The following is a 15,406-nucleotide window of genomic DNA, read 5'->3' on the forward strand; positions in this document are numbered from 1 at the left end:
ACACACACGTGCGTACACAATGTTGAATACAAAGAAACACAGAGCCATATTAAATTATTCTATTTTCCTTTCCTCAACTCTATGTAAGTAGAGAAACATGCTAGGTAATAAGGTCGTAGTGGGGAAGAGTACTCAGCCTAGGTCCTCCGTGTATGGGAGAAGAAGTTTTAGAATATAACAGAAAGAGAAGGGGTTTGTTCAAAAACCTTCAAAGGCAACAGGGCAAAGTGTTGACGTGGCATAACAGTCCTGCTTCATCCCAAGAAAGGATTAGACATTTCACATCCCAAGGGAATAATATTACTCCACTCTTACAGATCGTAGTTGAATGTTTTAGTTAATTTTGTCTCGGCACATTTCTCAGGCATCATCGGTCTTAAGCAGTGGAACTAGTTTTCTCCTCCGCCGTGCACACAAGTAGTACCTGACTGGAGAAGCTCATAGCCCTCTCAAGTGGAAACAAGCAAGACCTGTCCATATGCAGGTAGTGATTTCATTTTGATTGAGGAGCTCTGATAGCTCTACCATTGCAATGGAGAGTGGGTGCTGAGAAAGGAATTAATTACTCTCCCTAAATTCAACAGGGCTCAGCAAGGACAAAAAGGAGGTTGAGAGACTGGAGAGATGGCTCAGAAGTTAAGAGCCCTGGTTATTCTTGCACACTGACCACAGTTCCAATCCAACACCTACAGCAAGAGGTTCAAAACTCTCAGAAATGCAGTCTCCAGGGGATCTAGTGTCCTCTTCTGGCCTGATTACCAACATGGATACACGTGTGCCCATGTGCATTCACACACACGCATACCACACACATGCACACATACACATGGTGATAACAGGTTTGAAGCAAAAAAATAACTGCTTCCCAGATGTTTCCAATCAGAATTCTACACTAGGTCACATCTCTCTTTGGTTTTCTTACATTACAATATATTGAAGCAGGAGAGGGGGAAATGATATAGATGCAGAGCTTTCACACTCCATTGAAATCCTCCAATAGCCACACATAACATCTACATGGAAATGAATGCCATGAAGAGACATGTGAGACACTTATCACCCAGGAGGCGGTGAGGCCCTGATTCTTCCTCCCTCACTCTGACCCTGGGAACAGGTCACAAGGAAAAGGAGGACAGTCACACCCTCTGGCTTTTACCTGTCACAGCATGCTGACAAGCTAATTTAACTTGAGAATTCTGAACTGATTGTTCCTGTTACGCCCAGCGTAAGTAAAGCCCAAGTTCTATAAGTCTATATTCCAGAAACATATATTGTAGTTGTAGGATTTGGAAAATTATTAGAAATATACAGAAGCTGGTCAAATGGTTCAACAGGTAGAGGTTCTTATACTACAAACCTGATGACCCCAGTTTGTCTCCACAAAGCTGTCATCTCTCCTTCACTTGTGTGCTATGACACTTGTACTTCACATGTACACACCATTCGCACACACACCAATATAGTTTTACAAAGAATTTTTAAAAGAAATATACATATGGAATCTATAGTCTAGGAACAATCATTTACTAGTTTTTCTCTCTGAAAGTCTAGCCATAAGGGAACTTAACCTACCCTCATTCTGTTAGCTTCAAAACTTCTTTTTAAAAAAGATTTATGTGGCCAAGCAAATTGACGTACACCCGTAATTCCAGCATTCGGAAGTTGAGACAAGTGGACGGCTATAAGTTCGAGGCCAGCCTAGTCTGCATGGTGATCTCCAGGTCAGCCAGGGCTAATAGAGAGGTCTTGACTTGGGGGGGAAGGCAGGAAGAGACAAAAACCCTTTATGTGTATCGTATGGTGGTTTGACTAAGAATGGCTTTCACAGGCTCATATATTTGAATGCTCAGTCACTAGGAAAGGTGCTATTTGAAAGGATTAGAAGCATTAGATGGGGTGCCCTTGTTGGAAGAAGTGTGTCACTGGGCATGGGCTTTGGGGTTCCAAAAAACGCTTATCAGGCCCAGTCTCTCTCCCTCTCCCTGTGAATCAAGGTATATCTCTCAGCAACTGCTCTAATGCCTATCTGCATGTCACCATGCTTCAACATGATGACAATGGACTAAACCTCAGAAACTGTAAACAAGCCCTTAAATGCTGTCTTTCATAAGAATTTCTTAGATCATGGTGTCCTTTCACAGAAATAGAACAGTGACTACATGCATGCAGTGCTTGAGGAAGCCAAATTCCCTGGGACTGGAGTTAGAAACAGCTGTGAGCCACCATGCGGGTTCTGGGAATTAAACCCAATCTTTTGCAAGAGTAGCCAGTGCTACCTAACTACAGAGCCATCGCCTTGACTCTCTATCTTGAATAACCCTTAAAATAAGAATGACTTTTGGCAGACTCGAGCCAAATAAAAAAAGATAAAAGCCTGCTTTCTTTTCATCAGTAACACAGTAGTCAGCTACATCCAAATAGCCAGTTTGTAATCCAGAACTGTCTACAGTAAGATCCCTACCTACACTCCACAACTAGTGTACTAAAAATGCACAGAATGTCCCTGAATGAAACCCACTTCCCTCTCACAAATCCCACTCAAGACGCACTCAATGTCACAGAAGTCAACAAGTCCACCTTAGCCAGCATTGGTCTCCCACACCACTACCCCGTTCTATATCAATACTGAGAAAATTGCAATAGCATTACCCATGGGGAACCTTATAACTTCATAATATCCCGGAGCTTCTGTTCTCTTCACTGGTTCCATGAAAGGCCAAGCACTTTGATGGCTCTTGAATAAAAGAAAATAATAATAATAATGAGGTATCTCATATGGAAATGCCAAGTGGGAAATCACTTCAAAATAAGAGCATGAGATAAAAGACGCCCACCTTCACCTGCTGCAGGATGTTCTTGAGGGTGCTGTAAAGCTGCTCAGGGTCTTTGGGCTCTTTACTTGAAAGAACAGAGAGCAAAGGCGGAAGGATTAGTGTTCTTGCTCCCAGCCTCTTCACCACTCAGCTTAGCCTCACAGGTCCCAGCCTAGGAACTGAAGCCCACCAACTGCTGTGTACCAATTAACATCACTTGGCCCTTTTCCTCTAACACGCTGGAAGGGGGAAGAACACTTCCATTAACATCCTCTAACCCAGCTTGCTTACCTTTTCTCTTTTCCACTTGGTTTCCAGCCTGTCTCTCCTATATGTCAACAAAATTAAACACTAAATGAGAACTGCTTTGGGTCAAGAGAATAACATACTTACTACTTATCAAAAGCATCATACATGACAGCCACGTCTCAATAAATGTCTATTAGGGGAGACACACTGCAATTAGTGGCATATATTTTCTTTCTCACACAGCTTACAACATAAAAGGTTTTCACAGACTGGCAGCTATATTAATGTCTTTTGTTCTCTTGATTCATTAATTGCTTCTGTAGGGCTGACTATTGAAGCTAATACCACACACCACCACTGAGGCAAGTGCTGTGTCCCTGAGCTTCTGTCTCAGCTAGTTAGTGTCTACTAAGGCAACTAACGCTTCTAATTCCAACTCTTCGAAAGAAAGAAGAAAGGGAGAGAAGAAAACAGTACTACACTTTTAAACTGCAAGTCTAATGTCTTCAATTACCCTGCACCAAAGTGCTGCTATTATTTTAGCTCAGGACAATATTCTGCTCCTTGTTTTGTTTGGCCAAGATTCTGCTGCTTGCAATGCACATCTGGTTTACAGAGACCTGGTGTCTAGGGCATCTGGATTTGACTTCTTCTCTTATCCTTTACCCCTTCCTCGATTTACCTACCTACAAAGCAGAACTATGGAAATTAGGTGTGGTTAGCCCTTGTGACATTAGTTGATACTAATAATAATTAAAAAAAAAAAAAAGAAGCCCAAATATCTAAACATCTGACCAAGAAGGAAAATAATAAATTGTGAACAAATAAAATAAACACAGAAAAATACCTGGCACCACTAGGCATTCAACAATGGGGCAATTACTCAGTCATTAACAGTGACTACACGGAGACATGAGAGCTGGGGTTCAGCAAAAAGAGTTCTGAGGCAGGGCAGATGCAGTGAAACAGGCATCCTGTCTCTTTCCTGGAAAAGTTTAGTTTTGTGTCTGTCTGCTAAAGGCAGGGAGGGGTTGAGTCGTTATAAGAACTTAGGTTCAAACCAAATAAGATTGCCAAATGATAATTGCTAGCTTCTAATCTACAAACCCCAGTCATTTTGAATGGTTCAACCCAATACAGTTCACTTTTAGAGGATAAAAAAGAATTCTTAAGAAAGCTACTGTAAAATAAAAACTTGAAACAACTGATGTGACCTCCTTCACTTGGAGAGGGAGGAAGAAGAAAAGTCAGGCTATGGGTTCATCACAGTGGCACCAAGGCAGGTTGTCCACAGCAGGCGATTTGGAGAACAGAACAGGTTGCTTCGTTCTGACCCTCTGCGTGATAATTTATACAACAGTTTGAAGACCAGTTCCTCCATTTGTAAATATGAAAATCTAGAGTTTCCATGCTACTTAGTACATATTCCTGTTGCCAAGCATTGTGTGCAAGTGCCAGACTGAATAAATTATGGATATTAATAACTTCTTTTTAAAGGTACACTGTCTGGGTTGAGTTAAGAAGAAAAAGACATCAGAAACTCTTTATTATCCCCAGCCCCAGATAATGTCTCATGCTTGTCTTGGTTAGCCTCAAACACTACATCCTCCTGCCTTAGACTCCCAATGCTGGGATTGCACTAGAGCTCCTCCACAACCATCTTGCTGCCCACTTCAAAGACCACAAACACCACACATGGAAAAGGAGACAGGTGAGAGCTTTTCAAAGGACTGCACTCTGGAAATCGTTTCAAACATATCTCACAGGAGCAACAGAAAAGTTTGCTTTTTTTAGAAAGTATCTTATACATACTGATTCCAGGAATGCTTTCTATAGGAATCTGTCGAACTCCATCTTTGAAACACGAAAGTCCAGGGTAGACTTTTCGAATCTGAGCTTGTTTTCTTTCTATCAGCTTTTTAATGATCTGAAAAGCATAGGGAAACATGTGGTTAGAACAAAGAAGCCACACCACAGGCCAGGACAAGTCAGGTAAACCAAAGAGATGATGCTCCTGAGGCTGTACAAGTTTTTATAAGACAAAAAGGGAGGGAAGGCTGAATACACATTAGCAGGTAAGAAACAGGAGAATTCTGGGGCCAGTGACATGGCACAAGGGGTAAAGAGGCCTGCTAACAAGCCCAAATACTTGAGTTCAATCCCTGGGATTCTACTTAGTAAAAGGAGAACGTTATCACCAGCAAATTGTTATCTGGCCTTCACACATATCAAGGAGTGGGGGAGGGGGTGTATATATATATATACACACACACACCCCACATACATAAATACAAAAAGTTAAAATATATCTTTTAAAAGAAGTATTCTTTTATACCATACTCATCCAGCAACATTCACCCAACCCTTTGCCACTACGGAAATGACCATCAGAGAGAAGGAAGAAGGGAGGCTGGCTGGAGGTTGGCAGGGGCCCCTCCAGGCCCAGCCTCTTGTAGTCTCACATATGGACTAAGATGTAAGAATCACACTCCACGGCAACCTACTCATAGGCATACACATAAGCAGCCATACACCTCCCTGCCTAGCACCTTTTCTCCCACTCTTTCTACGTGGTCCTATCTACTATGTCCACCATCTTCTGTGCTAGACACTGACCTGATCTTTGTTCATTATCCCCCAGCGCACACAGGGATTCTATCTATGAAGCAATCTCACCTGTGGAGAGGTCTCTCTCCACCTTCAGATGATTCTAATCACTCCTGGACTAGAAAAGTTCTCAGTACCCATAGCTTATTCCCTGCTGTTGTTCCTCAAGGGGCTTTCCACAAGTGGAGCCTGACATTTGAGAGTGTTTTGGATGTTGGAGTTTTTCATTAAAGATGCTCCATTAGTAAGTCAATGGAAATAATGAAGAATAAAAAACACAGACTCTAAAATACTCGGGTCAGGAGCATTTTGGATCAGAGATACTTAGCCTGGCTCTACAAGAAAATAATTATTTCATTATGGTACAACCGTATTTTTTTAAAAATCTAGTTCAAAACACTGAGAATAAGGATATGAGTGTGCAACCCCAAAGGCTCAGAGAACATCCTGGAAGAGAGGGCAGAAAGAATGCAAGAGCCAGCAGATTGGGAGGAACGTTGTAAAAGGAAAGCATCTGGATACGCACTGGATGGTACATCTGCGTACACACGTGAACTCACACAAGTTGTGCTTACCTGCCCAAGAGTTAAAAACTGCATCATGAAGAGGGTAAAATTTCCAGATGCCACACCCTTAGATGAGAAGCCAACAGAACTGATAGCTTCGGGGGGAGAGTCACTTTTCTTTGTGAGTGTGGCCACTGATAGGTTGTCAGCGCCTCAGTGGATAACCCCATGCATGTGCATGTATGAGCAGCACTAACTAGAGTTAGTGATTTGGGGGTTATTTTTTAAGGTATGAAGGCGGGAGTCATATGAATGATATATTGGTGTGATGCTGGAGAGAGGAGCAGAGGGTGGATATGAGCAAGATACATTGTATATGTGTGTGGGGAAAAAGAAAACTAGGGTAATACTCCAAACACTGGTCCATTCGATGGTATGTGTGAAAAAAGACTAGAGACAAAAAAGGAGAAGCAAAAGAGGAAACAGAAAAGAGGAGAAAGACTTGTTTTTTAAAAAGTGAAAAAAAATATTAGCCATCTGAAATATCTCTGTGCTTCCAGCTTTCTTCTAAGAGTATGAGTAAGCTGATCATTCTCTGAGGGAATCTGCAGACTTCCAGGGGACCCTAGGGGGATGAGTCCTTGTAGCTAGTGGAAGATTACAGAACGAGCAGCTGTTAGCACAAGGCCAGTGTCAACCGATCAGCAGCCACCGATGCACCAAAGAGCTGCCAAGTCTAGACCTGCTTGTTAAGACGGAAGAGCAGTGAGGGAAGGTGACTCTTTAAAAAGGCAGGCCAGAGGTACCTGCTACATTAAGAATTCTCCCACTGCCCTGTTTGGAACTCCCTACTAGGCAGACAACTTTGGCCATGCAGCAAAAGTATTTTGATTCTCTAACAAAACAAAATACGGTTTTGCTCTTCTAATAGCAGCACCTGCCTGACCCACTTTAAATAAAACACTCGGTAAATGACTGCTGTCACTAGACATTATATAAGCTTCTGGGCTGTTATTTGTGTCAAATCTAGCAAGCAAAAGAATTGGGATTAAGGATCTTAATAGAGAGCAAATGGGTTTAAGGCAGATGTTCCTCTTCGGTAACTTGTCAGGGAAGAACACAGGAGATTAAGTAAAAGGAGTACTGGATGAAACAGATGTCACCCACATCCCAGCTCCCAGCTAATGGTGGTCCTGGCTATTCCAGAGTTCATTCACTTCATGAACAGTCTTGTGGACTCTCTAGTATGCCATTCTGCCTTCTAAAAGGTGCTAGTCACTGTAAACTCACATCTGGAGCCTTCTCCAGCATTACCATTTCTTGTTTGCAAGCCTAAAGAAGGACATATCAACACAGATAACAAACTAGTTCTTTTGTTGCTGTTGCTGTTGTTTGGGTTTTTTTGTTTTTTGTTTTTTTCAAGACAGGTTTCTCTGTGTAGCCCTGGCTGTCCTGGAACTCACTCCGTAGACCAGATTGGCCTCGAACTCAGAAATCTGCCTGCCTCTGCCTCCCAAGTGCTGGGATTAAAGGCGTGCGCCACCACCGCCTGGCACAAACTAGTTCTTATTAGACTTCAGAGCATGAAGTGTAAAGGAGAGAAATAGACACTAGAAGAAATGTCTCTGCAGGATAAATAATTAAATCCGAGTAGGTGAGTCAGGCTGATGCTGTACAAGTTTACAGAAATGTTGGATCAGAACCTGAAAGAATGCCATTTACCTGAGTGACAGGGTATTGTGAGCCAGAGGCTAAAGCATCAGCAACGGCTCTTGAAGATCCTTTTGGTGATGAAAGTGAAGAGATTAGATTGCAATGGGCTCGAATGAAGTTAAGATGTACTATAAGAGCCGGGCGTGGTGGTGCACACCTTTAATCCCAGCACTTGGGAGGCAGAGGCAGGCGGATTTCTGAGTTCGAGGCCAGCCTGGTCTACAAAGTGAGTTCCAGGACAGCCAAGGCTATACAGAGAAACCCTGTCTCGAGGAAAAAAAAAAAAAAAAAAAGATGTCCTATACACATGCTATATTTTACACAATTTAGCGCGCGCACACACACACGCACGCGCACACACACACACAAGGCGGGGGAGAGGCCTGGGCAGAACAGCAGCTCACCTCCTTCTGCTTTTTAATGATGACAGAGAACTCTGTATATGGGATCTGAGGGTTCAGTTCACATCCCATCAAAGTGGCTCCTTCATAATCCTTGATGTAGCCAACATATTTGGTTTTAGGTATTTTGATTTCTTTGGAGAAACCCTACAAGGCAAATCAGATCACTCATTAGGAGGCTGTGCATAACGCCTGTACAACTGGCTGCTGAGTGCTGGCTCTGGGCCAAGCCTGGTGCCAAGGATTTAGAGGAACTCTCTTCCCAGCACCAGCACCGTGGCCCTGCTCTGAACAGCAGCCACACAGAGAGCCCCCTGATGAACAAAACCATCAAAAATCAAACAGTGCCAACAGGAAGCAAATTTAAAAGTAAAAGTGTCTGGGGGTGGCAGCGTGCACATGAGGAATCCCAGCAGGAGGAATGTAAATTCAAGAGCGAAATAATGACCCCGATCCTAAGCCTGAAGCCTATGCAGACCTTATCAGAAACGAACATTTTCCAGAAACTAAGTCAATTTCCCTTTTTTTTTTTTTTTTTTTTTTTTTAATTTTTAAAAGAGATTCAGATTTAGTGAAAGACCCTGTCTCAAAGCAATACGGCAGAGAAAGATGTCTGGCTTTGGCTATCAGAAGTGCAGAAACAGGTGCAAGCACCTAGACAAACATACACACACACACACACACACACACACACACGTACATGCATACACAGTCTGAGAGCGCACAGCTTCATTGGGAACCGACCTGCTTCTTGAAATAGCCGATGGCATACTCATCTGCATATGTGAGGAAGTTCAGGACGCCGTGCTTTATGTGGTATTCTTTGAGATGGTTCATCAGGTGGGTTCCATAGCCCTGGTGGAAGTAAAGATACTCAAGAAAAGAAATTCCTAACAACGTGACAGAGAATGGTAGCGTACAGGAGTTTGCAGTTTTAAATATTTTACCAACCAGGGTCTTTCCTCAAGGAACTATTTCTTGCATGTCTGAATTTTGAAAAGAAATCACAAACTAAGACATTCAAAATCTGCAGTTCAAAACAAAATTATCACAGGCAAACACCAGCTCCTGGCTCTTTGAAAATAACACAGTAAGACTCCAAACTCAGTCCTAAAAATCCTTCTTGCTGCCAAATGTTTGCAGAGTGGATGCTGATGGTGAGTTTAATCTTGAAAGTCTTTGAGAAGCTGAGATGGAAGGAGGGAGGCAGAGGAATGGTGCTGATCTCATTAGCATATCTGAGGTATGTAAATGAGCCATGCAGATCGTCACTGGGTACTGTGTATACTGAGCTAAGCATTTACCTGTTCCAGGCACCAACAACCCTTCTAGTTTCTAGTAACTGCATCACAGACACAGGACTTCCAGCTTGGTTTATCAGACCAAGAAAAACCTGAGAAACCCAGAAGCTGAGTCAGCAAAAATAAAACAGCGGAAACAAAAAGGCTGTGAACAATGTTGAATAATGACTGGGTTAATGTATGAAATCAGGCCCAGTGTTCTGGTGTGCACCTACGGAGCTGGTACTGAAAATGCTGGGCTGGGAGGGTCTAGATTTGGTAAATAAGGCTATAGATAAAAAAACCCTGTCTCAAATTTTTAAAAATGAGAGTTGGGGCAAGGGGGTTGTACAAATGTATGAAATTCTCAAAGAATTAATGAAGTATTTTTAAGATTAAAATATTAATTTGAAAAGTGAAAACTGAAGTGGCGACAGCCGTGAATCCAGAGATCAGTGACCACCACAAAAGACAGACAAAACCACACAGAATCACAGCACACAATACAGGATCTAACCCGCACTCCTGTTTACTTTCACTGCCCAAGCCTCAAATCAAGCAGTATCATGAGTGGGGACCCCTTAGCAATCACAGCACTCCTTCTCCAGTATGCCTGGCTACTATCAGGTGGGGTGCTCTGTCCCATAAAAGTCAGCAGCGACATCTCCCTTTTTTGGAGAGTGTTCTTCCAGTCGTGTCAGCCAAGGACCTTTTTCCTACACATACCACAATACACTGTGAGTTCGGATATAATGTGAATAGAAAAAACAAGTGAAATGTATCTCATGGAAGAATTCCTGGTGACACAGGGAAGAGAGAAAACACAATTATAGACGGAACTTCAGTGTGGCAGCTTACTAGTGCTAACTGGACGGTGCTAGGAACACAAAATGTCCATCATCCAGATATGTGTGAATATACATTTTATACTTCGTGTTCACATGGCAATATTTTGGACAGATTGGGTTAAGTAAAAAGTATAAACATTTCATTTTACCTGTTTTTATTTTACTTTGCAATATGACTCCTAGAATTTTTTATTTCATTTGTTCACTTATTTATTGGATGTTTTGAAACAGGCTAGCCTGGAACTTACAGAGATCCACCTGCCTCTGCCTCTCTGCCTCCCTCTGCTGGGATCAAAGGTGTATGCCACCACACTTGACTTAGAAAAAGAATTTTATGTGAAACTCAGATTTCTGTTATACAGCATGTATTGAGAACAGTGTATTATTTGTCATGTGTAAAAGGAAAAGAGATAGAAATGATTAAGTTAGGCATTTAAAAAGAGTGTGTCAAGTTGCTGGGGCGAGAGAGATGGCTCCGCAGTTAAAAGCACTGGTTGTTCTTCCACAGTACCTGTGTTTAATTCCCAGAATACCCAGAGAATTGCTTCAGGAAGACCAAGAATGAGCAATGGATGGGCATACACACAGATCAGGATCTGCGTGATCCAACAGAGAAACAGAAACCACAGCATCCCTGCGCCCCAAAACACACAAAATTTCAACATGTTTATTATGCAGAGTTGAAGGAGGAGGCTGACAAGGAGACAGTTTAGCTAGTCTCACTAGGAACAGACTCTGCAGGAGAGCAGTTTTCAGGCTGTAAATATCACGGCAATGGTTCTCAACCTTCCTAATGGCGGGACCCTTTAATACAGTTCCCAATGTTGGGATGCCCCACAACTGTAGAATTATTTTCATTGCTACTCCATAACTGTAACTTCGCTATTGTGATAAATCAGAATATAAATAACTGTTTTCTGACGGACTTAGGAGGCCCTACGAAAGGGTGGTGTGACTTCTCTTCCCCAAAAGGGTTTCAGAAGCACTGTGTGAAGGGAGGAAAACTATGGTGGACATCTTCTGCCCACACTATCAAACTCTGCAGGAGGGCTGCCATCTTTCTAAGCCTCGCTCTGTGGGAAAGGAGTGAAGCTTCTGACTCTTCCCCATGCGAGGCTAAGGTCCTTGACATGGCCCATAGCAACAGCAACCACTCGGGACCTCCCACCATCAGGGCGTGTCCACTCCTCATGTGTATATAAGCAATCAAGACTCCTGAGAGATCCCTCAGCCCACTGTAAGCATCTGGAAAGACACTCTGCTGCTGCTCCAGCTGCCTGCAGGCTGTGCAGTGTGCTCCAGGTTCCCAGCTTTGAGGGGCTCTCACTCACACTGGGGTGGGCCTTGGCTGATAAGCTGTCTCTGAGTCATTTCTGCTCCTCTAAGTAACACTTCACCCATATTCCTTCACTAGTCAAAAAAAAAAAAAAGCCAAAAACCAAACAAATAAAAAAAAAAAAAAACATTTTCCCCTTTGTTATTCCTACTGAGTTTGTAATATTTGGCCTCCTTCTTCCTTCCACACTGCAATAAAGAGAGGAGGGGGGCAGCAGAGAGGGAGAGAGAAAATAGGCAATAGGATCAGGAGTTCAAGGCCACTATATAGCAAATATGAGACCACCATCAATTCCATGAGACTTTTTTGTCTTTAAAGGGGGAAGGAAGCAGGGGAGGGGTGTTGGGCAGTGAAAGAAAGTACACGTATGCAAACCTAACCACACTTGGAACAGAAAGCGCTTCTTCCAGTGACTTATTTTTAGTCTTTGTAAATGGTAGTCCTTCTTTGAATCTGAAAGAACTAATAGACTCCTTCGCCCTGCACTGCCCAGGACAGAAGCCACCAGCCTCTTGTGCCCACTGAGTACATGAATGTGGCCAGTCCAAACTGGGTGGGACAGGCTAGGAGTCTAAACTACACAGCGGTTTCAAAGGCTTAGTACAGAGAGTATAGACGCTGTTGACAATTCCTCATGATACTGAATTTTACATTAAATGAAACATATTTGAAAAAATAACCTCTCCTGCCTTCACTTGCTGTTTTGAAAGAAATTTTCTAGAAAGTGTAGACTAAGTGCAGTGATGGCTTGTGTGTGCAGCTTCCACATGCTCCTGTTGAACAACTTGCCTCAGACCTTACAACAACTTTGTTTGTAGTGCTCCTGACTCCTAAGCTGTTCACGGCCCCTAATCACACACAGTTTCTTCATACTCTTTTGTATCTGTCTGCAACCTGTGGGTCTTAACCCTTTTGGGGTCAGATATCAAATATCCTACCTTTAGATTACAATTTATAGCTAGCAAAATTACAATTATGAAGTAGTAACAACAATAATTTTCTGTTTGGGGGTCACCAACAGCATGAGAATGGTATTAAGTAAGGGGCCGCAGCTTTAGGAAGGTCCGTTGAATGACAAAAGCAAAACCTTCTAAGACCGAAACAGTGTCCTCAGAAAAACAGAGGAGAATACGACGGAGTCTAGAGAAGTGCTCTTTGTTCCCAGCACATCTAGGTTATTCCAGGCAACCCTAAGAAAGCACAGCCTTAGCGCCAAGGAACAGAGGACCCGTGCCAGAGACAACATGGGAGGGACAGAGGAGGACTTCAGCAAAATCAAAACCTAATGCAGGAACAACAGGGTTACAGCTATGTGTGGCAAAGTGCTAACTTAGCATGCACAGAGCCAAGTCCACGTAAATGCTCTTCTTCTTTCTGTCGGTTTCTATTTTAGACAGGGTCTTCTGGGCTATCCTAGACTTAATAGGTAAACCAGGCTGACCTCAAACTCACAGAGATCTGCCTACCTCTCCTTCCTATGCACTAGGATTAAATGTGTGTGGGCCATCACACCCAACTCCTTTTGGGATTTCCTTAATATTCGTTTCTCTTTATAGACAAGGTCATGAGAATCTTGTTGAAGTGTGTGAGATAACTAAATACTGTGTGTGTGTGTGTGTGTGTCCCATCTGACTGTCTGTGTCTGTTACATATAAATTAACAATAAACACAGATTTACTTTCAAGCCTCTGCCTGCCATCTGCTACTGTCAGGATACATGCTCTGCTTACACAAAGCCTCTGTGTAACCCTACTAAAAATATTCAGTCTGACGTACTATCCCCACATACACACAGTGAGAGAACTTCGAAGGAAGGCCTGAACTTCACATCCTGAGCCTTCTCTGAGCCGAGCCTAGAGGGAACTCCCATGCTCCTCCGCAGCAGCAAGAAGCCCTACTCCTGCTTCTCTGCCAAGGTCCTGGGTATCTCTTACCTTGACTTGTTCATTTGAGGTTACTGCACAGAAAACAATCTCTGTGAATCCCTGGGATGGAAACATCCGGAAACAGATACCACCAATGACACGGCCATCTTTAATTAAAGCAAGGGTTTTGTGTTTTCTAAAAATAAATAAATAAATAAATAAGTAAATAGAATAATGTTAAGTCAGAGTTTTATCTTGTTTGGTTATGTAAAACACTTGTGGAGATGTTTCCTGCTTGGAAGGGGATGGGTTGTAAGTTCTTTCATCTAGATGCTAGGCAGCCATTTCCCTGGACTCTACAGGGCAAGCCTACTTCATCAAAGCTCCCACCAAAGCAAAGAAAGTATTCCCTGAGAAGAGCCTGAGCCCATAAGTGTGTGCTTAGAAGGGTTCTGAAACTGGCATGCCCAATGTCCAGCGGGCTATAGGGGTTGGAGGGAGAGCTCAAAGCTGTACACAAGGATGGCCTGCATTTCTGAAGAGTTCACACTTACACAGATAGTGACGTTACATCAAAGAACATAACATCCACATGTAGGAAATGTCAAGCCCCGAAGTGTGGAATCTCACCAGACTGTCTCACTCTGACTTGCCACGTGCACAGAGCACATTTCACATAGGCTGTCTGGCTAACTAGGTCAAAATACAGCCAATTGGAGACATCTGCTTACTTGTTGTTGGGTTTGTTGGGTCTGTTACATATAAATGAACAATAAACACAGATTTGCTTTCAAACCTCTGTCTGCCATCTGCTACTGTCAGGATACATGCTTTTTGTAGACTGACTGATTGATTGATTTATAGAATTGTGTATTGAACCTAGGGCTTTGTTTATGCTAGGTGAGCCCTCTACGGATGAACTACATCCTCATCCTTGGTTATTTTGTTTTGTTTTTCCTTAAACCCATAGATTTTGTAGGTTAACATATCCAAAATCCCAATGATTTTCCCAGGGTTTACAGAGTATTTGGGGTAACAGATTGTGCTGTCCTCTGTACTTCTCCTGAAGATCCAACACAACTTTGGTGCAACCTTACCTATGGGTACTTGGTCTACAGTGGTACCTAGTTAATATAACAAAGCCAAGAATGTACTGGCTATGAAGTAAGACACCCTAGGATTTCTATGCTCTCGTGGCTATAAAATTTCAGTCTATTAATAAGAATGTGTAAAAAGTGTTTATTGATAGATTAATCTTAGTGATTTTGACCCGAAAGTTATATCAGTATGGCTCTCTATCAACAGCAGGACAGAAGGCAGCTGTATTCCAAGGGCTGAATGTCACTGTCTAAATAGTTCTCCCTTGGACTGGAGAGAAACTAAGGAAGAATGAGTTGAACTTACGGGTCAAAGACGAGCCGTGTGATGTACTCTTTGGGCATTCTGGGCAGCTGGTGGGAAAACACATTCTGGAGGCCCACGAGCCACATCAGGATCTTCTTGTTTGGTTTCTGGTTCAGGGAGTTGCCCACCACGTGGAATTCAATGACACCCCTGCGTTCTTCTAACCGTGCCGCCTCATCTCTGGCCGAATGGGCTGACAGAAAATTGGTCTGGGATCCAGAAGACAAGAATAGATTACAAAGGGCTTTTCTTTGAAAGTGGTGGACTGGATAATATGAAATCTTTCCATGTTCTGATAAGACTCTGATATGAATTTCTGGGTCTTAAACATAAGATGCATAAGAGCCCCTGTGCATCCACACCCCACAAGTTATGAAGACAAAA

The 15,406-nt window shown here is 42.8% G+C and overlaps 1 protein-coding gene across 1 annotated transcript in view; it reads right to left on the minus strand.

The window, feature by feature from the left end:
- Positions 1-15,406, minus strand: part of Kat2b (lysine acetyltransferase 2B) — a 100,303-nt gene that overhangs the window by 4,069 nt on the left and 80,828 nt on the right. The window contains exons 10-17 of the mRNA XM_085833154.1: positions 15,023-15,231; positions 13,688-13,814; positions 9,034-9,144; positions 8,293-8,436; positions 4,875-4,989; positions 3,105-3,141; positions 2,835-2,898; positions 2,650-2,734 (exon numbers count right to left, since the gene is read on the minus strand). Coding sequence (XP_085689280.1) covers positions 2,650-2,734; positions 2,835-2,898; positions 3,105-3,141; positions 4,875-4,989; positions 8,293-8,436; positions 9,034-9,144; positions 13,688-13,814; positions 15,023-15,231 — 892 coding nt within the window. The remainder of the gene's footprint in view (positions 1-2,649; positions 2,735-2,834; positions 2,899-3,104; positions 3,142-4,874; positions 4,990-8,292; positions 8,437-9,033; positions 9,145-13,687; positions 13,815-15,022; positions 15,232-15,406) is intronic.

The sequence above is a fragment of the Mus caroli genome, unplaced genomic scaffold (genome assembly GCF_978045245.1).
Source record: "Mus caroli unplaced genomic scaffold, Mus_caroli_1 scaffold_18, whole genome shotgun sequence".
NCBI classification, from domain to species: Eukaryota; Metazoa; Chordata; class Mammalia; order Rodentia; family Muridae; genus Mus; species Mus caroli.